The sequence below is a fragment of the Balaenoptera borealis genome, assembly GCF_965194805.1.
Source record: "Balaenoptera borealis genome assembly, chromosome: 6".
NCBI classification, from domain to species: Eukaryota; Metazoa; Chordata; class Mammalia; order Artiodactyla; family Balaenopteridae; genus Balaenoptera; species Balaenoptera borealis.
In genome coordinates, this window is record NC_138863.1 from 134521141 (window position 1) to 134546219 (window position 25079).

General features: G+C 44.6%; 1 protein-coding gene and 1 pseudogene across 2 annotated transcripts; one reads left to right on the forward strand and one right to left on the reverse strand.

The window, feature by feature from the left end:
• Positions 1 to 6993: 6993 nt before the first annotated feature.
• On the reverse strand, positions 6994 to 18443 carry LOC309630565 (myosin-13-like). The gene is made up of 8 exons (XM_082395887.1): positions 17659 to 18443; positions 13039 to 13182; positions 12797 to 12953; positions 10944 to 10971; positions 10031 to 10142; positions 7438 to 7501; positions 7248 to 7346; positions 6994 to 7143 (listed from the first exon to the last, which is right to left on the reverse strand). Exons 1-8 carry the CDS (start codon positions 17917 to 17919, stop codon positions 7007 to 7009), a joined length of 1002 nt encoding a protein of 333 aa, XP_082252013.1. The 5' UTR covers positions 17920 to 18443; the 3' UTR covers positions 6994 to 7006.
• On the forward strand, positions 14332 to 17115 carry LOC309630557 (UBX domain-containing protein 4 pseudogene; annotated as a pseudogene). The gene has a single exon. The product of its transcript is annotated as a UBX domain-containing protein 4 pseudogene (transcript).
• Positions 18444 to 25079: the final 6636 nt, after the last annotated feature.

Genomic DNA, 25079 nt, shown 5'->3' on the forward strand with positions numbered 1-25079 from the left:
GATAAATTCCTAGAAGTGGAATTTTGTCTTCAAAATGTTGATGTGGCCAGACTGGCCTCCAAAAGGTTGCATCAGTTTCCACAGTCTGTCAGTGTTAGTGCCTGTTTCCCTACATCATCACAAACACTGGGCCTTATCAGACTTACTAACCTTTACCAACCTGCTAGATACAGCATGTTATTTTCATCTCATTAATTATGACTGAAGTAGTGTGTCTGTCTTTTCAAATATTATTAGCCATTTGTGTAGTTTTTGGTTAATTGTTCTCTCCATTTCTCCATTCTTACATAGAAATGATCATTTACCTTCTCTATATTGTTTGATTGGTTGCTTTATTTTTTTAAACATTTTATTATGGATAAATTTAAGCATATACAAAAAAATATACAGGCACATGAAAAGATACTCAACATTGCTAATTATTAGAGAAATGCAAATCAAAACTACAATGAGGCATCACCTCACACTGGTCAAAATGGCCACCATCAAAATGTCTACAAATAATAAATGCTGGAGAGGATGTGGAGAAAAGGGGACCCTCCTACACTGTTGGTGGGAATATAAACTGGTGCAGCCACTGTGGAGAACAGTATGGAGGCTCCTCAAAAAAAACCTAAAAATAAAGTTACTGTATTATCCAGCAATCCCATTCCTGGGCATATCCGGCAAAGACGAAAGCTCTAATTTGAAAAGATACGTGCACCCCAGTGTCATAGCAGCACTGTTTACAGTAGCCAAGACATGGAAGCAACTTAAATGTCTATTGACAGATGAATGGATAAAGAAGATGTGGTACATATATACAATGGATTATTCCTAAGACATAAAAAGTAATGAAATAATGCCTTTTGTAGCAACATGGATGGATCTAGAGATTATCATACTAAGTGAAGTAAATCAGACAGAGAAATATATCATATGATATCAGTTATATAAGGAATCTAAAACTGGTACAAATGAACTTATTTACAAAACAGAAATAGATTCATAGACACAGAAAAGAAATTTATGGTTGCCAAAGGGGAAAGGGGTGGGCGAGGGATAAATTAGGATTGGGATTAACAGATACACACTACTAAATATAAACAACAAGGACCTACTCTATAACACAGGGATCTATGCAATATCTTGTAATCTATAATGGAAAAGAATCTGAAAAAGTATATATATAATATAACCAAATCACTTTGCTGTACACTTGAAACTAACACACCATTGTAAATCAACTATACTTCAATTAAAAAACATTTTAGGGCTTCCCTGGTGGCGCAGTGGTTGAGGATCTGCCTGCCAATGCAGGGCACACGGGTTCGAGCCCTGGTCTGGGAGGATCCCACATGCCGCGGAGCGGCTGGGCCCGTGAGCCACAATTACTGAGCCTGCGCGTCTGGAGGCTGTGCTCCGCAACAAGAGAGGCCGCGATGGTGAGAGGCCCGTGCACCGCGATGAGGAGTGGCCCCCGCTTGCCATAACTAGAGAAAGCCCTCGCACAGGGACGAAGACCCAACACAGCCATAAATAAATAAATAAATAAATAAATAATTAAAAAGAATTAAATCTTAAAAAAAAAATCATTTTAAAAAATATTTATTTATTTATTTGGCTGTGCTGGGTCTTAGTTGCAGCACGCGGATCTTTGTTGCAGCATGTGGGATCTTTAGTTGCGGCATGTGGGATCAAGTTCCCTGACCAGGGATCGAGCCTGAGCTCCCTGCATTGGGAGTGCAGAGTCTTAACCACTGGACCACCAAGGAAGTCCTAAAAAGATTTTTTTAAGTCAAGAACAAAGTATAATTACCCCATGAACTCATCTTTCAGTTTTAACAATTATCAGCTCTTGGCCAATCTTGTTTCCTCATTATCCTCACCCACTCCCTACAAACCCAAGGTCATGTAGATTTTCTTCTATGTTTTTCTATAATTCTGATAGTTTTGCATTTTGAATGTGTGTTCATAAATTTGAATGAATTTGGTGTAAGTTTTAAAGTTTGTGTCTGCAGTCATTTCATATGGTTTCCAGTTAATTCTTCCTTAACGATTTTGGAGAAGTCATGGGATACTTGGCTCTATTTCAGTTTGAACTGCAGTTTAATGGATTCAGCAGAAGTGCTCTCAGGGGGCGGGGCCTCTGCTGAACTGTGAGGGCGGCTTGGCCGGCACATGCCCATTGGCTGGCGGGGAACGCGAGCCCGCCTCCCCGACCCGCCGCGGACCTGGCCCTGCCCGGGCAGCTGAGAAGAGCTGCGTCTCCTCAGGAGCCCCTGGAGCCCTGGCTTCTGGAACACACGGGGCCGCGGCCATGCTGACGGCCCCAGCTCCGGGAGGACAGGCGTCGAGGCCACAGTAATGGAAGCCTGGTCTCCTCAGGACCTGCCGGGAGGTGACGCCGCTGAGGGAAAAGGTGAGGAAAAGTGGGGAGAAGTTCCTGTGCGTGGCTGACCGCTGCGGGTGTCTGTCTTTAGTGGACCCAGGAGAGGAAGGGCTTGATGTGGAAAACTGGCCTTTTAGCCAGTTTTTGTGTGTGGTGTAGACAGAGTGCAGTGTTGTTCTTTGGCGAGTGGCGTCCGGTTTTCCCAGCACCGTTCACTGAGGGGACTGTCCTTTCCCTGGTGTATGTTCTTGGCTCCTTGCTTGTGAATCAGCTGATCACACACCTGTAGGTTTATTTCTCGGCTCTCTGCTCTGTTCCTCTGGCGTGTGAGTGTATTTTTGTGCCAATTCCACACTTTTTTGGTGACTGTAGCTTCGTAACGTAGTGTGAAGTCAGGGAGCGAGATGCCTCCAGCCTGTTTTCCTTTCTCAGAATCCCTTTGGCTATTCAGGGGCCTTTGTGTTTCCACACAAATGTTAGGAATGTTTGTTCTGTTTCTGTGAAAAATGCCGTTGGAGTTTTGACCAGGCTTGCTTTGCATTTGAACATTGCTTTGGGTAGAATGGACATTTTAAGAATATTCTTTGCAAACATGAGCACTGGTTATCTTTCCATTTATTTGTGTTTGTTCAGTTTCTTTCATCAGTGTCTTACAGTTTTCAGGTGTGCTTTCACTTTCTCAGTTAAATTTATTCCTAGGTATTTTTTGGATGCAATTGTAAATGTGATTGTTAATTTCTCTTTCTGATGGCACATTATTAGTGTGTAGAAAGACAACTGAGTTTTGTGTATTGATTTTATACCCTTTGTATTTTGTACCCTGTGTATTGATTTCAGCTTTACTGAATTCAATTGTTAGTTCCAACAGGGTTTTGGTGGTTTGATGTGGAAAACCGGAATTCAGATATCCCACTGTTTCTACTACATCCAGGTCATCCACAGCACCCAAGGCATAGTGGCTCCTAATATAACCTTCCCATGGTGCCTGTTAATAACGCGTGGACCCTACAAGAATGATGAGCGTCACCACTTTAGGTGAACCGCATCTGGTTAAGGCTTGGCCTCTATTATGAAGTTGGATGTTTTCTCTGCTTTTTTTGGGCATGGTTTTGACATGGTTCTTTTGAAAAGTAATTTACTTCCCAGTAATTTCAAGTGTATAAAAAAACTGTAAGTAGCAGTACAAAACACACCACCTCACATAAACTACTCCAGTGTGTTTTATGCAGTACTGGGGTCCTCTCCCAGGGAACCAGCACATAAAGACCCAAAGACGAAATTTTATGGTTCCACCTTATAATCCTATCCACGGGCCCACTTCAACATTCACCATCTCTGCAACTCTATGGAAATGTCTTTTCCCATTCTGATCCAGTGTTCTTTTTCTGAAACCATTATTGAGACTTTCCCTCATTTTCAAAACCTTTATGGATTTAAAACACACGAGCTAAGTATGATCTGGGTGACCTTTTCTGCATGAGCTCTTTGACTTAGAATGTTTTCAGTGTTCATCCGTGTTCTAACATGTATCATCAGTGCTTCATTCATTCCTTTCATTGTGATTAAAACTAACATTTACCATTTAAACCATTTTGAGTATACAGTTCTGTGGCATTAACTACATTCACATTGTTGTACAAATATTCTCACCATCCGTCTCCTGGACCCATTCATTTTCCCCATGGGAAACTCTGTATCAATGTCTCTACATTTTTGCCAAAATTTGTTATTTTTAATTCTCTTGATTATAGGCCTTCTAGTGTTTGTGGAGGGGTATGGCGTTGTGGTATTAATGTGCATTTCCATCGTGACTAACGATGTTTAACATCTCTTCAGGTGTTTGTTGACCATTTGTATGTCTTATCTGGAGAAGGGTCTTTTCAAGTCCTTTTTCCATTTAAAAAACTGGGTTGTTTGCAGGGGCCTCAGCTCCGCCGCCCGAGCCGGGTCCCGGCAAGCGCTCGTCCTGGCGGCCTTGGCCTCGCTGAGTCCAGCCTGGAGCGGTCTCCGCGCCACAGGGGCCCGCGCGCCGGGGCGTCGCTAGCGGCCTCGCAGGGGCGCCGCTTCCTGCCTCGCGCTCGCAGGAGAGGGGACGCCCGGCCCCAGGCGCCTGTGCCCGGAGTGCCGAGACCGTGCTGTGCCGCGCGGACGCGGCGCCGGCGGGGCGGGTCTCGCTCGGCATTGGCTGCGGCTCACCTGAGCGCGCCTTCCGGATGTGGGCGTCCCGGCCAGAGCGCACCTGGCGCGGGGCGTCCTGGGGGTCCTCGCCGTCGGTCCCCGGCGAGCCGGCGCGGGTCCAGGGAGCCAGCGCGCGGCGGCCGGGAACGACCCCTCCCGTGGGTCCCTGGCACCCCAGCGGCATCCGAGCGCGGAGCGGAGGACCGCGGGCCGCAGGTAAGGGGACAGGGGCTCGTGGGGGTGGGTGGAGGAGGGAACCACAACTCACACCAGAGCTGTTCGGCACAGTCGCGGAGCCCCCTAACCTGGCGGCCGCAGGAAGGGCTCGCCTTTGAGTAGAGGCTTTGAGGACAGGCCCGAGCCTACCCCGTCCAATTTTACAAAACATCTGCTGGTGTAAAGCTCGCTCCCGCGCGGTTTTCCCAAGTAGCCAAGTGCCCCACGTGAGGTATCTGCAAGGAGAACCTGAGAGGGCCCGTAGCCCTGAGAGACTTGCCCTTGGCTTATGGCAAGGCCAAGGGATTTATCCTGCATGGTGATTTCTCCTGCTGAGAACCCCCAAACCCCACTCTGGTCAGCTGGCCCAGCTCTGCTTCCTGCACGTCTCCAGCCCGGGCCGGCCCTTGGCCACCTGCTGGGATGGGAAAGGGAAGGGTCTCAGAATTGCACCTTAGAAACTTGCCAGGGGGCATGGGTTGAAAAACATGGGGGCCATCCAGGCAGCAGAGAAGGGAGAAGGGCACCTTGCTGCCCTTTCATTGTGGAATCGGTGGCGCTTCTGCTGAGAGGGGCCTTTCCCTGGGGACCGCATGCAGTGTGTTTGGTGTCTTGGAACTGAAGAATTAGAACCTGTACAATTTTCAAATTATGTGGTCCTTTAATTTAAAAACAAAACGCCTAGAACCTTTGCTTTGTAAATTGAGGTCTGAAAATTGAAGGTCTGTTTTGCTTCCACTGTGACACTATATTAAGAAATGTGGATTTATTGAGAAAAGAGTCAGAATAGAGAAGGAAACAGAGAACTCAGAGGTACCACTGTAGTTTGGCAAAGGCTGGGGGGAGTTAATTTGTCAATGCTGCTGGCTTTCAGTAGCCTGCAGCCATTCTCCTCCTGCGGCTGAGGGGGTATAAAGCTGTACTGGGTTGCTCTACTCTTCTTTTGTAGAATTCCAGCTCAGAGCCATCTCTTGATGTATAAGTATTTCGCAGACTAGGTTCCCAGGCAACTCCTGGAGGGCCAGAGGGATTCCTTCCTTCATTATACCTGTCTGTTTGAATGAAAACCAGCAATGACATATTTTTCTTTAAATCTGGTTTATGGTCTATCATCCAAAAACCAGATTAGCTATTTCCTCACTCTCTCAATAGGCTCGAGTTCCTGGAAACTGAAACCTATAGAGGGTGGAAGAGTGCCCGAGGGAGAACAGGAGAGCCTGCCGGGAACCGTGACTCCTGGGTTTTTAATGAGCTTCCTAAACAGCATGGTCATTAATTGGCAAGTGATGACCTTAAGGAGAAACTACTGGTGAAAATGTAAAAGCCTTCTGTTAACAATGTGCCCACCAGGTGCGCACCTTATGGAGTATTTTCATTGCATTTCCAACACCTGGGAGGGTGTTGGGCCGAGGGCAGATGTTTAATAGATTTATTGAATAAGTTCAATTACATACAATTATATCAATGGAAGGGTCAGCAACACTATGAGGTTAGGGTTAGGGTTAGGGCCAGGGCCAGGGTCAGGGTCAGGGTCAGGGTCAGGGTCTTAGGGTTAGGGTTAAAAATGCAAGTTCTGGGGTTGGGCAGATCTGGGTTCAGACCGTCGTTTACAAACTGTCTTCGTGCAAATCGTGTGTTTTTTTCCTAAGACTCAGCTTCTACCTTTATGAAACGGGGGTAGCAGTGGTGCTGATCCCAGAGGTTTTGTTGAGGCAAAGCTCTTTTCTCAGTTCCTAGCATGCGTGAGTGCTCAATGCACTCAGTTAATATTATGGTTATTGACCCTGGAGATACTCCCCAAAGCTAAAGGCCAGAGGCCTGACAGGTGTGTTGAGGAGGTGGGTGCCTACTGTGAGCCCGAGGTGGCAGGTAGCCGGAGGAATGGAACGGCTGCTGCAGAGCGGGACTGTTTTCTCCTGCTTTAGACTTTTCTGTATTTTCTAGATTTTCTTAAAAGAACCATGTAGATGGTTTTGTACCCTGAAAACTTCCAACAAAAACTTTAAAGACCTTATCCATGCAAACATTTACTCTCAAAAGCTGGAGAATGGAACTGAAGGCCTATTTTGGAGAACTTTCTGTATTCCCATTTCCTGGAATCTTCTGAAATGGAACCAAGTGGGGGAGGGGTGTGATCTGTACTAATTCTCTGAGCTCTTGGGTCTAATCACTGAGCATCCCTGCATCCCAGCTTCCTCCTGAGATCATGGGTACCTCTCAGTTCATAAATTCAACAATTCCTTACTTAAGTAAATAAACACACAAAATACTTACATCAGTGGCCAACAATTCCTCACTGTCATCAATACTGGCCACGGTGACCTCTCCTTGGCTCACAAAGGGGAAGTCAAAGGGGTTGGTTGAAATGAGAAGCAGGTCTGTGAAGCAGAAGGATCCCTTTAGCATCTTATGCACAACTGACTCTGAGTTTTTTTCCAATGTGATCGATTTGGAAGATGAGAATGATAACCAAGGAACTTACTCATAAGTTCCGGCTTCTTGTTTGACATGATTTGGTAAAAAATATGATAGCCTCTCTCACGGGATAACTGAAATGCCACCCTGGATTTTTCTAAGAGATCTAAGATAACAAAAAACGATGTGATTTTAGGGTCCCCAGGAGATGCCTCTGTGGCCAAAGCCAAGGTGCCAGATAGAGTGTTTGGACTCACAGGTTTCAATGTCTGCTGACACCAGCTTTCCTGTGGCTCCAAAGTGAATGCGAATGAACATCCCCTGTCCAAAGACAGATTGAAAAACACAGTTATTTTCTTTCTATGGTACTGTAGCCAGCTTCTGTTAGGTACTACTGAGGATGGGTGGGCTGTGTAGGCTCACGGAGGAGGTGATGCCAGAAGCATGAGGACCTTCCTCCTCTCTGTTTGCTTGGCATCTGGTCCCCACGCCGGCTCAGCCAAGACTCAGGTAGCTCTGCCCAAAGCACCTGGCCCTGTTCCCATAGCTCTGGGGATGCCTGCAGGCTCCCTCTCAAGTCTCTGTTTGGGACCACCTCACACCTGACTGTCTCCTTGGTCTTTATCCTGCTCAAACTCTTTGAACTGATAACCTGGTTGGACTATCTGACTTCTTTTTTGCCTCTGGATGTTACTTCTGAGATTTCTTGCCTCAGTTTTCCTTACTACTTACTACATGCAAACCTAGCTCCCAGGCCAGGCCTCCTGGCTCCCCAAAGACCCACTCAGCACTTGGGTTCCCCCAATCTTGGGGAGTAAGGGGTGAAATTATATATAGTATATATGTGTGTGTGTATACTCCCTTCTTACATCATCTGCTTAATTGGTCGCTACCACTCTGTGAGCCAATTGGAGGGCAAAAATATTGCCTTGCTTGTTCACCCACAGACCCTGGAATGTAGTACATCCTCAGTAGTATTCTCAGTATTCTCTGAATGAAGCCTAAGAAGAGTTAATGAAGGACCAGTGTAGGTTTATGTGAATTATGTGTTCGCTCTTCAGGAGTTCTAGCTGCTGAATGCAAGTGCCTCTGGGTACTTGCTCTACTGGCCAGTGAAATTAGATAGGAGACTGGATACTTGTTTATTTGCCAGTGTCGGAAGTAAATGCCTCTTTGGTTGAGCTAATCCTAAGCGAAACATTGAAGGATGGGACATATCCTTCAGTATCTTCAGTATCAACTTCTTCCCAATTTTTGAGCTCTGCTGCCTCCACCAGGTTTTCCCTCCTCCCAGCACCTCCTGACTTGGAGAAGGTCAGATCTGCTAACTAACTTCACACTAAGGTTTTCATGGCTAATAAGTCAGTGGATACTGTTCAATGGACTTATGTATTTTAAAATGCTTCCACCTGAAGAGACCAATTTTAGCATAGAGAAGTCATTTTGTACTTGTGGAATTTGAATCTTGAATCATTGTGACTTCAGGAGGCTCTGAGGTGATGCTGATTAGTTAGGGAAGGACAGCTAAATCTTCCTTCGGCTGGGAATAAGACAAAATGTTCTTTGAAGGGTTATCAGAATATCCCGGTTGGGCAGCTTGATCTGAAGCGCTTGGGGGTAGACTAAGGCCAGGTATATCCTAGTTTATGTGGCCATTTTTCATATTCAGCATTGGAGGAGAGGGTTTTCTTTCTGGGGGTCATTGACAATTGGACTGAGTCTTAACGAATCTCAAGGAGTTGTCATTCCTCACGGTCTTGGCATTTCCAAAGGCCTCCAGGAGGGGGTTGGCCTGGATGATCTGGTCTTCCAGGGTTCCCTAATAATAAGTGAGAAGAGGAAAAGAGAGGACTTTGGACGTCTTCCGAAGTAACTTCCCAGTGACTCAAAAGTGTGGATGCTCTGGGAAGGTCCCAGGGAGAGATGTCGCCCAGCTCAGGCTGGTGGCAGGTACAGTTGTGCTGAGTACCCACAGGCCCATCCCCACCCCACCCAAGGAGGCTTCAAGGTCCCATCGTAGAAGGAGTCTTAGCACAGCATCAAAGTGGCTTCTGGCCACACCAGATTCCAGGTTGGAGCCCTACCCGCTACCTCTCAATCTCCCAGATGGCCTTTCTTCTCTGATAACATTTTATTATAAATTATGGATTTGTAAAATATAGACCTCTGTTCCTGCATGCACCAGGACCCATTTATACAGATATTCGGGTTCAGAAGTAGAAACAGACTGTGAGCAATGAAAGTGACCCATATGATAGAAACAGTGGTTCTCAAAAAAAATGTTTAAGTTGCATAAAATATTTTGTGAGAATTATTACGTAGAAATCCACTTATAGAAAGCAGAGTTTTCACCTTTCCCCCTTCCCCACATGATTGCTTGCCTTTCTGACTTCAGAGCTGTTTGGAAACTACTGTCCAGCCCAGTGGTTCTCAAAGTGTGATCCCTGGACAGGGCATGAACAATGGGAACATGACAGAAATGCAACATGCCAGGATTTTGAATGTGAGACAGGAATTTCAGTCAGAAATTCTGGGCCTGGGGACCAGCAATCTGTTGTTAACGAACCCTCCTGGTGATTCTGACGTGCACTCCAGTTTGAGAACCACTGGCCTAAACCATTCCTTCGCCAAAGGAGGATGTGGAGTTGTTCAAGGTCACTCGGCTGTTGCTGATGGAGCTGGTGCTAGAGCCCGAGTCCACAAGGTGGAGCCATTTCCTGCCTTGCCCCGTAAACACCCCCTGGGGCAGGACCTCGTGCTGAGCACAAAGCCCTGCAGACACTTGGGGCTCACCTGAGGTTTCAGTTATACTCATTCCAGCAAGCCTTCCAGGTGCAGGAAGCTGCTCACCTGCATCTTGCCCGGCCGCTGCGCCTTCCTCTTCTCCCCAGTGACCGCAATTGCTGCAAAGTGCTGGATCACACGCTTGGTGTTCACTGTCTTCCCAGCCCCGGATTCTCCGCTGTTGATTTAAAAGTAAGTGAGAGGGACTTCCCTGGTGGTCCAGTGGTAAAGAACCCGCCTTGCAATGCAAGGGACGCGGGTTCAATCCCTGGTCAGGGAACTAAGATCCCACATGCCGCGGGGCAACCGAGCCCGCACGCCATAACTACTGAGCTTGCGCGCCTCAATTAGAGCCCACGTGCCACAAACGACAGAGCCCGCGTGCTCAGGTGCCCGCGTGCCACAACTACAGAGCCCACGCACTCTGGAGCCTGCGTGCCACAACTAGAGAAGAGAAAACCCGCCTGCCACAACTAGAGAGAAGCCTGTACACCACAGCGAAGAGCCCACGCGCCCCAACAAAAGATCCCGAGTGCTGCAACTAAGACCCGACGCACCCAAAAATAAATAAAATATAATAAAGTAAAATAAAATAAAATAAAGTGAGATACACAGACATAGAGAACAGACTTGTAATTGCCAAGGGGACCAAGGAAAGGGGGAATGGAGGACAAATGGATTGAGAGTTTGGGATGAGTAGATGCAAACTATTAGATATAGAATGCATAACCAACAAGGTCCTACTGCATTGCACAGGGAACTATATTCAATACCTTGTGATAAAACAAAATGGAAAAGAATATGAAAAGGAATATATATGTATAACTGAATCACTTTGCTGTACAGCAGACATTAATACAACATTGTAAATCAAGTATACTTCAATAAAATTTTTTTTAAAAAGTAAGTGAGCTAAAGGAGAGCAGAAGGAATGGACAGCCCCTTCCAAGTCATCATGGCAACAACACAGGTTACTCACGCGATGAGGACGGACTGGTTGTCTCGATCTAGAAATGCAGAAGGAAGCAGGACAGAATAAATAAACAAGATACAGGCAGGATATACAAATCAGGCAACATTGGGGGTAGACAGAGCCCATGAGTTCTAGTTCTGGCTTTGCCATTAACTAGTGGTGTGATGATTTGGGCACGTCGAATCTTCTTGGAGACAATTTGTGCAGATTTCCCAAATGCTGGATGTGTAATGTGGGCAGCATGGGAAGTGAACGGTGAGTCCCACAGTGTGGAAGTTATTCGTGTTCACAGATCTTTACCTCCTCAATAGCGCTTTCTTATCTCCCTTTTCAACAAAGAAAGCAAGTCTCAGACTTAGAACTTGTAAGAAGCCACAGCTTCTAATTAGAATTTATGGACACTGATTTGTTGTCATTGCCTTTTTCTTTCACCTTTACTTTCTACTTGTGGACAGTGACCGTGGTTTTCCATTTACAAGAGTGTTATAGGTTGAATTGCGTTCCCCCCAACAAACTAATATGTTGAGGCCCTAACTAACCCCCAGTACCTCAAAATGTGACCTTATTTGGAAATAGGGTCATTGCAGATGTAATTAGTGAAGATGAGGTCATACTGGAGTAGGTGGGCCCCTAATCCAATATGACTGGTGTCCTTATAAAAAGAGAAATTTGGAGACAGATGAGAACACAATGTGAAGATGAAAGTGCAGATCAAGGTGATGATTCTATAAGCCAAGGGATGGCAAGGATGGCCAGCAAACCACCGGAAGCTGGGAGAGTGGCCTGGACCACATTCTCCCTCTCGGCCCTCAGAGGGAACCAACCCTGCTGACACCTTGATCTCAGACTTCCAGGCTCCAGAGCTGTGACACAATGCATTTCTGTTGCTTAGGCCACCCAGTGTGTAGTACTTGGTTACGGCAGTCCTAAGAAACTAATACTAATAGTGATATTATTCTTCCTTTTTTAAAAAAATAGATTTCCTCCAGATCAAAGGGCAGATTTGTTCGGTTCCTATTTTATTTTTATTTTTGGCCACGCCACGTGGCATGTGGGATCTTAGTTCCCTGACCAGGTATCGAATCCGTGTCCCCTGCAGTGGAAGCACAGAGTCTTAACCATTGGACCGCCAGGGAAGTCCCTATTCTTCCTTTTTGAAATGGACGGAACTTCAGTCACTATAAGGAAAGATTTTAAATATGCAGAAATGGCCAGGATTGCGAATGTGACATTGGAATGGCTGAAGTTTGGGCAACATTGTCCTGGATGACTTTTAAGCATCTTCAGATCTCAGATGCTTGCTTCTACTTCTTCTCTCTGCACCAAGTCAAATCAGGTGAAAGTGGAACAGACCGAAGTGATGTTAGGCATGACAAGGGTGACAGTATTACCACATCTCTGCTATTTCATCTGCTATTCTGGAAATTTAAGGAGGAGAAAGAGGGAGCCTGAGAAAACAGGTGAAGGGAAGTTGCTGTGCCCATTTCTCCAACTTTGCATTCCTAAGTGGCTACTAATATAGTCTCTCTTCCAAGTGTGCTCCTGTTGGGGATTTCTTTGGAGGTGGGGGCAGCGCATCTCCTTGTGCTTCACATCCACCCCCAGAGAAGCATGTACTTAGTGTGGCTTCAGTCCCAAGCTCTGGCTTAAGAACCGTGACTGGTAATGGAAGATACTGCGCCCCTGGCTTTCCATCCTGACATCCTCTGAATCTACTGAGGTCACTTTGGTCATTGCACCGTTTGGATGACCAAAGCCTGTGAAGGGCTCGAGTAATTAACTAAGAACCAGTGCAGTTAAAGGACTTGAATACTTCACTAAAACTATTTTTAAAAATATGGATTAAAGAAATTACTCACCAGTCAACATGAACTGATAGGCGTTGTCAGAGATGGAGAAGATGCGGGGCAGGGCCTCCTGGTGTTTTTTGCCTCTGTAGGCCGTCACCACCTCAGGGTTGTACACCGGCAGCCACTTGTAGGGGTTGACGGTGACACAGAAGAGGCCTGAGTAGGTCTGAGAAAATCAGAAAATTCAACCTATGGATCTTGACTTTACTAAGAGAAGGAAATGGAATAAAGAGAGGTTGAAGGGTACTCACGTAGATCATCCAGGCTGCGTAACGCTCTTTGAGGTTGTACAGCACTCCTGGCTCGTGTAGGTGGGTCATCATGGCCATGTCCTCGATCTTGTCAAATTTGGGAGGGTTCATGGGGAAGACTTGGTCACTGTTCGGAGTGAGTGTCTGGATATTGAGAGGAAAAATCACATGATGAGTGGGAGAGCCGATGTGATGACCTACCAGTGGGGTGAAAATGGTGAGTTATTGTGGTGAGATTACCCCATTACCGTGGTTGACTTTATGGATCATTTCTGTGCCCAGAGATGATCTGTAAATAACTGTTCTTGATAAATCTAAGACTGGTCAAACTGTATAACCAATTCTGGTCTGATGCCCCCAAGTCAGCATGCCATTCTGTGTGCCAGAAGAGGGTTACAGGTGTGCAAAGTTATAGAGCCCTTCAGCCTCAGGGTGGCCAGGTGGAACTCAGGATGGCCAAGGCCACAGCAGCTTGCCTCTGTTTACCCCATTTGCTATGAGTGCTGCAAAGAGATCAAGCTTGGAAGATTGGAAAAAACTCTTCCAGTGTATTCTGTAAATCTCCACCTCAATACCTCTGCTCATGTGGGTCCCTTTGTCTGGAATATATCTACATTCAAATTACATCAGCAACCTTCAAAGCTCTTCTGAAGTGCCACCTCTTCCATGACCTGTTTCTGCTCTCCCCTGTCTTTTCAAGGCTTCCAGAATTCCTTGCACCGCTGCCCTAATAGTTAAAACATTTGGACTTGAAGCATGGTCCATGCCTGAACAGTATTTTGAGACTATTACCTAATTTTCCCCTCTCTGTTTTCCCTCCCCTTTAAGCATACAACTGGCACTCCATTACTCAGGAAAGGTAGAAAATAGGGCATAAAAGCGAGAGAGCCTGTAAGCCTTTCTAGCGTTTGTTTTCCAAAAGCCCGAATCCTCAGAAGAGCTTTGAGGGTTTTACCGAAAAGATAAAAGGGAGGAGATTTGTTGATATAGACCAAATCTCTTGAGGAAAGGAAGCCCTTCTGCCCCACCGCCCTAAACTAGAGAGAGAGGGACATCCAAAATAGCATAAGGAAGATGGAATAATCTGTGTGTCCTGAAGGTTCAGAAACTGGGGCGCTCCTTCCACTTCCGGGACTGCAGGGCCTGCGGTCTCCCGGGCTCCCGCACGCACCGACTTGCCAACGAGACAAAGGACACGGGCGCGCTGCCAACAGCGACGCGTGGCGTCACGCGTCGCGGGGCGCGCCTCGGCCTGCGCGCTTGCACGCGTCCTGGGAGCCGCTGACGGGCCTGCGCGCCGGTGCGGAGCCGGAGGCGGGCCGCGGGGGCCCAAAGACGGAGAGGGCGGGTCGGCTCCGGGACCGAGGCGGCAACACGCCGAGCGAGCGCCTGTGCCCGAGGGCAGCGATGCTGTGGTTCCAGGGCGCCATTCCGGCCGCCATCGCGTCGGCCAAGAGGAGCGGCGCGGTCTTCGTGGTGTTCGTGGCAGGTGATGATGAACAGGCTACACAGATGGCTGCAAGTTGGGAAGATGAGAAAGTGACAGAAGCATCTTCCAACAGTTTTGTTGCTGTGAAAATCGATACCAAAAGTCAAGCCTGCCTACAGTTTTCACAGATCTATCCTGTAGTGTGTGTTCCATCCAGTTTCTTTATTGGAGACAGTGGAATTCCCTTGGAAGTAATAGCAGGAAGTGTTCCTGCAGATGAACTTGTTACCAGAATCCACAAAGTCCGGCAGATGCACTCGTTAAAAGGTGAAATATCAGTGGCAAATAGTGGCCAGTGAGAAAGTTCAGTCTCTACTCCATCCACCTCATTTGATCAGAACAACACTTCTGAAAACTGTCAGTCCAGAAATGTAGAGCTCTGTGAGACACCACCCACTTCTGATACAAAGTCAGATTCTGCAACAGGAGGAGAAATTTCAGGCCAGGCCACTGTGTCTCCAGAGCCTGGTGGATGTTCAAATCAGAGACCTACAGAGGAGCTCACCGTCAGAGTGGAAAGACTAACCAAAAAACTTGAAGAAAAGAGAGAAGAGAAAAGGAAAGAGGAAGAACAGAGAGAGATTAAGGAGGAAATTGAGAGGAGGAAAACTGGAAAAGAAATGTTGGATTATAAAAGAAAGCAAGAAGAAGAATTAACAAAAAGAGTGTTAGAGGAAAGGAACAGAGAAAAGGCAGAAGATAGGGCAGCTCGAGAGCGTATAAAACAGAAGATTGCACTGGACCGTGCAGAGAGAGCTGCTCGTTTTGCAAAGACACAGGAAGAAGTAGAAGCTGCTAAAGCTGCTGCCCTGCTGGCCAAACAGGCAGAAATGGAAGTCAAGAGAGACTCTTCCACAACAGAAAGAAGCAGTGTTGCGAGAATTCAATTCCGTCTTCCTGATGGTTCTTCCTTCACAAATCAGTTCCCTTCTGATGCTCCTCTAGAAGAAGCAAGGCAGTTTGCTGCACAGACTGTTGGCAACACTTACAGTAATTTTTCATTAGCGACAATGTTTCCCAGGAGGGAATTTACCAAAGAAGATTATAAAAAGAAATTACTGGATTTGGAACTTGCCACAAGTGCTTCAGTGGTACTGTTGCCAGCAGGAAGACCAACTACATCCATGGTACATTCTTCCAGTGGCGACTTTTGGACATTCTTGGGGACAGTACTTTACCCATTCCTTGCCATCTGGAGATTGATTAGCAACTTCTTATTTAGTAATCCTCCTCCTGCACAGACCTCGGTGAGAGCAGCATCATTGGAATCCTCAAACCTTGCATCCTCTAGCAACTCAGAAAAAAGGGAACCAGTCAGAAAAAGAGTGCTGGAGAAACGGGGGGAAGACTTTAAAAAGGAGGGCAAGATATATAGATTGAGGACTCAAGACGATGGTGAAGATGAAAACAACACTTGGAATGGAAATTCTACTCAACAGATGCAGTGTGACAAGGACAATATGTGCAGTAATCATTGTTTCTCTTATGATTTAAGTCAACTAAAACTCTACTGGAGAAGTGGGACTGCTTTATGTTTTCCAACTCATCTACAAAGTGTCTCTTTATTCCTGCTTAGTGGGTTAAAGTTGTTTAACCTCAGATAAGTCAAGAGATAAAATAACTGGCTGCTAGGTCCTTGTATATGGTAAGCAACTGCTAGAAGCCTAAAATAGCAAAAGGTCTGCGACAGCCTCCCTTTATCAGCTTTCTTGTTTAGTATTTCATATGCCCATTAGCCCTGTGCTCTCAGATGATATGTTTTGTTTAGGGCTGTTTTGCTCCAGAACTCCTCAGCCCACACAAAGTAACTGGTGTGTCACTGAATAATTTGATCTTGAGTCAGAGCGTTTTAACTCGCCAATCAGATGATAATTTGGGTTTAACTTTTCTCTTCTTGCTCATCAGCTGCAAGCAAAATCTTGTAGTTTTTAATCTTACTTAAACACTGGATAAAAAAATCTTTTCCAAAAAAAAAAAAAAAAAAAGAAACTGGGGCTTGTTTCTTAGCAATCCTTCAGGGGGGGGCAGTGACACCCCATGTGGTATTACTGAAAATGTGGCATGGCTCTGGGGAGGGGACCCCAATAGTAACTCCAGAAAATTTATTTCCGGCCCTGTGAAAAGAGGCTGACACCAGAGGTTAAGTTTAATAATAACAATCATCATCATCATCATCGTCATCATCATCTGTCTTGTATGCTTGAATTTGTGAACTGCGATTCATACCTACCATGTACTCTTTTTTTAAAAAATTATTTTATTTATTTATTTTTGGCTGCGTTGGGTCTTCCTTACTGCACACGGGCTTTTCTCTAGTTGTGGCGAGTGGGGGCTACTCTTCGTTGCGGTGCACGGTCTTCTCATTGTCATGGCTTCTCTTGTTGCAGAGCACAGGCTCTAGGCACACGGGCTTCAGTAGTTGTGGCGCACGGGCTGAGTAGTTGTGGCTCGCGGGCTCTAGAGTGCAGGCTCAGTAGTTGTGGCGCACGGGCTTAGTTGCTCCGCGGCATGTGGGATCTTCTGGGACCGGGGATTGACCCCGTGTCCCCTGCATCGGCAGGCGGATTCTTAACCTCTGTGCCACCAGGGAAGTCCCCATACCCGCCGTGTACTCTTGATTCCTACACTAGATGATAAACTTTGGGGAAGCGGGACTGAGATTTGCTCATATTTGCAGAGTGATAGACACTGTGACCTAGACATGGTGCGTGTCCAGTAAGGATTGAATTGAATGGTGCTCTGTAATTCTCTGCATTAAATTAGGCATTGCCTCTGGAGCTCCCTCTGTAAGTCACTCTGCAGCCTAGAGAGTTCTATTTGGTATATTCGCCCATCCAGCAGCAATCTGTATCAATCTCTCCCTTAAATAGTCCAAACTCTTCCACCACCACCTTCCCCTTTCTCCAAAGCAAACATCATAAAAACTCTCAAAGCCCAAGTCCTTGAAGGAAAGAGTCAGAGGAAAGGTATGTGCCATGGCAGTTTTTACCTGCGACTTCACTCAGAGTAGATCAATGTGAGTCTTGTTCTATCTTCAGATTCCTATGGGCCAGCGTGCAATTTCTACTATTCTACTCCAAAGGCAAAGGGGGATGCCCATGTTAGCAAGGACATCTGAGATCAACACTTACCCGGTTGTCGAGGGTCTCGACTGTGACTTTGTCATTTTCCTTGCTCTGGATCATACCTTTCACATAAAATTCCTTATCATCCACTGCAAAGCAAGCTTTCTTAGAATCAAATGGGCGATTTGGAGCCTCGATTCTCTCCTTCTCTGATTTCCACAGGTAGGGAGCTGCTTCTCCAAAAATGGCCATCTCTGCATCAGAGCTCATGACTGCAGGGGCTGGGAAGACCAGGGCTGCTGAATCTGGAGCTTTGGGGAGCTCCATCCTGTTATTTCCATTCAGACAGGGGGCCAGATTCAAAAGTTCCTGGGATTAACCTACGTTCTGAGGAATCCAGGACCTGGTATAGGGGCCTAGAGTGGGCAAGTGGGGGTGAGCTAAAGGAGATATTTTACTCCAAGAAAAAAGTTTGAGGGGACATCTCTTAGTCCAGCTCCAGGTGTGGAAGTCTAAACCAATTAGAGGAAGCCAAGCTGAGCCTAATAAAGGAGGCCTCAGAAAATACTTCCTTAATTACACATCACATTTGAGCCTCATGATCTCGGTGTCATTCCCAAATCTTAAGGGTGTCTGAAAAGAATTACTGGAATGTTGATAATTCCTAGTAGAAAGTTCAGATAGCCCAGTGAAAAGTAATGACTTGAACATAAAGTACTGCCACACTTGTTTAGCCAATTACAGGCAACAAGGTGATAGGAGACATTATGGCCTAGTGCAATGGTTCCAAACTTTAATATGCACCAGAATTACCTGGAGAGCTTGTTAAAACACAGATTTCTGGGCCTCACCCCCAGAGTTTCTGATTCAGTAGGTATGGGATGGGGCCTGAGAATATGCATTTCTAGCAAGTTCTTAGGCAATGCTCGTGGTGAATTCATCAGCTGATGGTGAATTCATCATTGTGGTCCAGGGACCACACTCTGAGAACTGCTGGTGTAGGGCCTTCTGACTCCAAGAGTGGTCCTTGAACACGTTGCATCAGCATCACCGAGGAGTTGTTAGACATTCAGAATCTCAGAACCACCCCGCATTACAAAACCAGAATCTGCACTTTAACAAGATCTCCAGGTGATTTCTAGGCATAGTAGAGTTGAGAAGTACTGGGCTTAAGGCAGGGGTCTCCAAACTTTAGTTATGTGTAGCAGTGTCGGGGTGTGACAAACAGTGTTTAATTAAATACCTGCTTTAGAACTCACTGCTTAGCGTGTGTGTGTGTGTGCATGTGCGTGTATGGTGTGTTTATGTATCTTTCTGCCTCTCTCTCTCTGTCCAACCTCCCGCTCATCCCTCCCGTCACTTCTTTCCAAACCATCCCCTTTCATAGACCTTCTCTGTATGTGTTTTCCTTGCTTAGAAGCTAGAAAAATTTGTCTTAAAGTCCCGGCACTGAACTTGGTCAAACCACTTAACTTCTTTGGGCCACTAATCTCACTGAAAATGAAGAAGCAAGCCTAGCTCATTTCTAAGGCCCCTGCAGGTTGTGTGACTTTTCTGGTTCCTTTTCCTCATCTGCATTTGCTTTTCCTGTTCCCTCTGGACCTCTTCCCGTATCCTTCCTGACCCTCTACTTCTTTTCCCCACAACTCTTCCCCTTCTCCCTTTCTTTCTCTGCTTTTTCCTTTCCATACATTCTTCTGTAAGTGACCATAAAATGGAGTTCAATTACACACATGTATCCCCATATCTCTCTTAAGAAATAGGTCATATGTTTTGAATAAAGCCTTTTATGTTTCCTATTAAAAGTGGGAAAATTGAACATTTTATGGTTGTCTCTTGGAACTTCCCCCGCCCTCAATCTTACACTTTATGAAATTACCCTTCATTGGTAACTGACTGTTGTTTCAATATCCCTCCTTGAGATTCTGGGGGGATCTAGTCCTACAGAAAGAGGAGCAACTGCTTCCCTCTGGATCTTATTCAGGATAAGTTGCATTTCGATTTTACTTTGGCCAGCGGCTCTGCTGAACCATCTGTGTGCTCGTGGTTAAGTTTTCATAGTTAAGAGATTGGAGCTCAATATAGCACCGCAAAGAGGACCTCTGGCTTGCAGGCTTCATGCGGTTTAAATTTTCTCAGTTACTGCCTGGTGGAGAGGAAGAATTCATCCATATTGTTTCCTCATCTGTGAAGATAGTCCCTACTTTTGTGGCTTAAGTGAGTTTTACGACAGCAGCAGTTCTCAAGCTTTGTTTTCTCAGAACCCCTTCACACTCTTAAAAACCACTGAGAACCCAGTGAGTTTGGTTTATGCAGGTCATATCTACCAATATTTATGGTATTAGAAGTCAAAATTGAGAAAATCTAATTCATTTAAAGTTCCTATCAAATTCATTGCATGTTAACATTAATGACATCTTTTTATGAAAATGACTATATTTTCCAAAACAAAAAAATTAGTGGCAAGAGTACCATTGTTTTTCATTTTTGCAACTCACTTTAATGTCTGCTGAGTAGAAGATGGATGGGTTTTCATGCTTGCTTCTGTATTCTGTCTGTTGCTGTATGGTTTTTTGTTTTTTGGTTAAAGTAGATATAGAAAATCTTTCACAGATATATAATTTGGAAAAGGAAAGACTATTTTAATTGCCCTTTCACATAATTGTGGAAATTCTTTTTAGATACTATACCAAAACTTGACACGTGGTAGTTTCTGTGGTAGTTCCTTAAAGGCTAGTTGCAATGTGGAATCTGAAACCATATCAACAAACATTATGATCTGTTGGTCTGTGTTGAACTTTGAATGAAACTTTTACCCATGTGTAAACATCATACATTGATCATTTGGAAAATATTGTTCTCTGAATTATACAGAACTTCCAAATATTGGCACGTTTCATTATACAGTATAAAAAATCACAATCATTAATATCAGTACTGATCTCATTAGAAAATTCAAATATTAGGACGTTGTCAAGCTAATGATAGTAGATACAAGTCTTACAAAATTTTAAGTTTTGCTTGAAAACTCAACTATATCATTAGTAAAAAATACTGTCAGTAGTTTTCCTTGAAAGGATAAACACACTTGACTGCTTTTTGAGAAACTGTGTGCCAGATATACAAGTCTGAGAAACAATAGTTTGTCCGCTAGTCATTCTTTCAAGTAAAAATGGTGCTTCATGAATCAAGTGGCTGGTTCATCTTGCAACTCAGACAACTGCACATGTGTTTTTCCTTGAGACAAATGTCAAAGTCCAGTGTGCAAAAGGAGTGCTTTTCATGGACTTCCTGTTTGATCATGTAGAATATTATAAAGATGTGGATAAATTTGAGATGTAGTCAAATTAATACTTTCCACTGCTGCAAATTTTAGGTCATTTTTCAATGAAGCTGGCTTTTAAAAAAAAATATTTATTTATTTATATTTATTTTTGGCTGCGTTGGGTCTTTGTTGCGCGTGCAGGCTTTGTCTAGTTGCGGCGAGTGCTACTCTTCGTTGCGGTGCGCGGGCTTCTAATTGCAGTGGCTTCTCTTGTTGCGGAGCATGGGCTCTAGGCATGCGGACTTCGGTAGTTGTGGCACACGGGCTCAGTGGTTGTGGCTCACGGGCTTAGTTACTCCGCAGCATGTGGGATCTTCCCGGACCAGGGCTCGAACCCGTGTCCCCTGCATTGGCAGGCGGATTCTTAGCCACTGTGCCACCAGGGAAGTCCTGAAGCTGGCTTTTTAAATTAAAAAAAATTCTTTTTCACTGTCAGTGTATGGCTGTGAAGAATACTATGACTATTAGTACAGCTTGGTGCCATGTGTTGATTTGTAATAAAGTGTCAGATCGTCTATCCATCCTTGCTTTTGCATCATTAAGTCAACACAGTGAAGAAAGCACATGGCATCTGGGTATTATGAAAATTGTTTTGACCTCATGTACCTCTTGAAAAGTTCTTAGGAATCTCCAAGGATCCATGGGCCACAGTTTGAGAATGGTTGCACTATAGTGTGAGGGAATCTCATCAGGCTGCAAGTGTATGATCTGATGTCATTTAGCTTGACTTAGTGTTCAGCCTGCTACCCAAAGTGTCGAAAGTTGATCCACATCAAAATCATCTGCAACAGAATCTCTGTGGTTGGGACTGAGGAAACTGAATTGTTCTCAAGGGCCTCAAACACAGTGATGTTTGGGAGCATTATTTTGCTTTTATAAAGCCACTCTTTCCAAAACCATGTCATAGTCCCAATGGTCCAATACAAAATGATTTTAGGCAACTATTTCTTAATTTTAATAGTTATATTAAAGTCTATTACCTTATTTTAGCAAAATGTAAGATGCCATCGATTGTAAGATAACCTATTTTGTGTCCCACTAATAAAGGAAAACACCCTGCTAATTACAGTACTCCTTCATTGATTATAAGATGCATCCCAAGTTTAGAGATAATATTTTGTGAAAATGTGAAGAAAGTTAGAATAAAATAGAATAATATGTGCTAACGACTTAGAGACAGTGAAATATCTGTTTATAGTAGTGATATAAAGCAGTGTTTCTCAAACTTTGGTGGTCATAGGAATCCAACTGGGAATCTTGTTGAAATAGATATTCTGATTCAGCAGAGCTGGAGTAGAGTTTGAGATTCTGAATATCTAAATGTCTCAGCTGATGCTGAGATAGACGGTCCAGACTTTCATAGCAAGCATATAGGGTAACTTTGAAAAACACATCTAAGAAGAAAAAGGAATCAAGGTAAATCAAAATATTAAGTGAATTAGCAGTACTGGTCTTAAATGGGTATTGCAAAATTTGTGATAGTAGTATAAGAATGAAATCTGAAGTTGGGGAAAGACTACAATGACTCATGGTCAAACTATACCTTTAGGTCTCTTAGAAAAACAAGACTTTCCGTCTGGGATTCAAATCACTGCGTGTGTTGAGGTGAAGATTTTTCTTCTTCCACCCACAGCTCTAACCATGACTCAGAATCCAGTATCTCCTACTTTTACTGCCTAGATGATGCATGAGTTGTCTCAGCGATATTCTTGCAAATGTGTTGTCCAGCCTACTCAAATGCCTTCAAGATGACTTTTTTCCCTTTTGAAAATTTTGGAAAATCATTTGGGGGTAGTTTCTGCAGGCCAAAGATACTTCTTGCTTTAACCTGAAATCTGGCTCTCTGTGACTTCAGGATGTTTGATCCTCCTTTCGGCTCTTGGTAACAACAGAAAGAGTTCAAACCTTCTCCCCACAAGACAACTCTTCACCCATTTGGTGGCTGCTCTGGATTCTCCTTAGCTTTTTTTTTTTTTTTTTTTTAATGTGGACCATTTTTCAAGTCTTTATTGAATTTGTTACAGTATTGCTTCTGTTTTATGTTTTGGTTTTTTGGCTGCAAGGCATGTAGGATCTTAGCTCCCAGACCAGGGATTGAGCCTGGAAGGCGAAGTCTTAACCACTGGACCTCCAGGGAAGTCCCTCCTTAGCTTTTTCTTTTCCAGGCTAAGTAGCCCCAGTGCTGTCTTCATCTGTTTCTTCCGTGATGTGCTTCTGCATCTCCTTTACCATCACAGTGAGCTCACTCCTGTTAATCTCTTAAGTGTGACATCCAGACCACATGTTGTCCTTCATCAGCATGTGCCCTCACCTCTCCTGACCTAGGTGTCATGCCCTCTGGCAGCCTCCTTACACCGATGGCTCACCACTCACTATCAAGCAAAGCCCCTCAACGCACGCTGTGTGCGTCTGGTTGCTAAGTCAGATTTGTCCCCATATTTATACAACTGTACTCTGGGACCCAGGGCTAAAACCATGTATTCTTGGCTGATAAAACTTTCCCTTGTTAGGTCTCATCCAACTCTCTTGGCATGACTCATGGTGTCCCTGGAAACTCTACCCCCAGAAAGTCCCCTAATTATCTGCTTCTTGGTTTTGAGAGCTTGACCTGCTTCCAGCCCTACACAGCTGTGTCCCTCCAACCATCCCCTCTGTTCCTGTCTTTAGGGGTCTTCCAATGGGGATGGCCATCCCAGTCTCCCTGACCTCCAGCACCACCTTCTGAGTGCTCCCCAACCCCTCTTACTGCTGTCAGTGCGCTATGACACTGCTCTCAACTTTCAGCCCTCTCCTGGGATCTTCTCAGCTACTGCATCTTGTCAGCAATGGTGTGGTCATGACTTAATTATACTTTGGTTTCCTTGGTCCTAATTCATCTAGAATTACTTCCAATAAACACGAATCTTGAGGTGGGGGAGTAAGTTTTTTTTTATTACTACAGTGGACATAGGTTTGAATCCATTTTTCCTTATTCTCTCAGCATCATTTGTGAGTAAAGACACAGCTGAGGGGATTCACGGGTGCGGCCTCTGCTCAAAACACAGCAAAGTTAGACTTGTGTGAAGACTGAATCTTGAGCCTACGAACATCATGTTTGGGGCCAACCTAAGTATATTGACCTGGAGCTTGTGTGTCAAAGTTCTGCAGTGTGTTTTATTCCTGTTAGTGTGATGAGCAAATTTGGGAAGCCCTGCTTCCTTAGCTGCATATTTTGTAATCTGCCTTTAGAAATACTTAAGTAATGGATTTTAATTTCATCAGTTTCAGATTCCTATGAGTGTGGCAAGAATGAGAATGTGTAGAACACTGTTTGCTAATTTCAATTACTGTATTCCCAATCCAGATGAAAGTGACTCTTACCTTCTTGGTTTCCAAAGCAATGGTTAGTGTCCTTCAGGAATGAAGTGGCTTCTGAGAGAGTGATTCCAGAAATCAAAACTAAACAAAACAAAGAACAAATGAACTATGAAGAGTTTAAATAAATCTAGAAATTGTACTTTTCTAAGTTTAGCTACATTTAAATAGTACACAGTGGATGGTGTGGGATGGAAATACATTTTCCATTTTTCCCTTCGGTTAAGTCATCATTCTTTAAATAATTGGGTAATTACAGCACTGATTAACAATTTTTTTGAGTATCTTCTGTGTGTGCAAAGTACCATGTCAGCTCCTTAAGGGGGTATAAAAAAGGATAAAGACAGTCTCTAACCTAAAGGAATGCAAAATTTAGGAACAGTTAAGAGAAATGCTCAAATAAATCTTTGAATAAGGAAGAATAATACAAATTCTGTAAGCACTAAATGAAGTGTTATGGGGACTTAGAGAGATGATGCTTCCAGCTGAGGGTAGGGGGCCGTGAGGGGTCAAAAAAGAAAGGAGGGAGGGAGGGGAATGATCCGGATTGTAACTTGGATGCTTTTAGACCAGAAGTTGAATTCTTTGGCAATGAGAGAAAAGTTGTGAATTATGGGCAAGACTTCTTTAAGAGGTCTAGGAAGGGCACTCTCTTAAATATCCTATATTCTCTTGGAGAAGATGAAGGTAGGGTAGCTGATAACTTATTTGGGACTAAGGAATCTCAGTCCAGAAGTTGATAACCTACATGAAGATCTCAGGATACCATAAGAGTCTGAATAATTTTCAATATCAAATTTAACTTAAA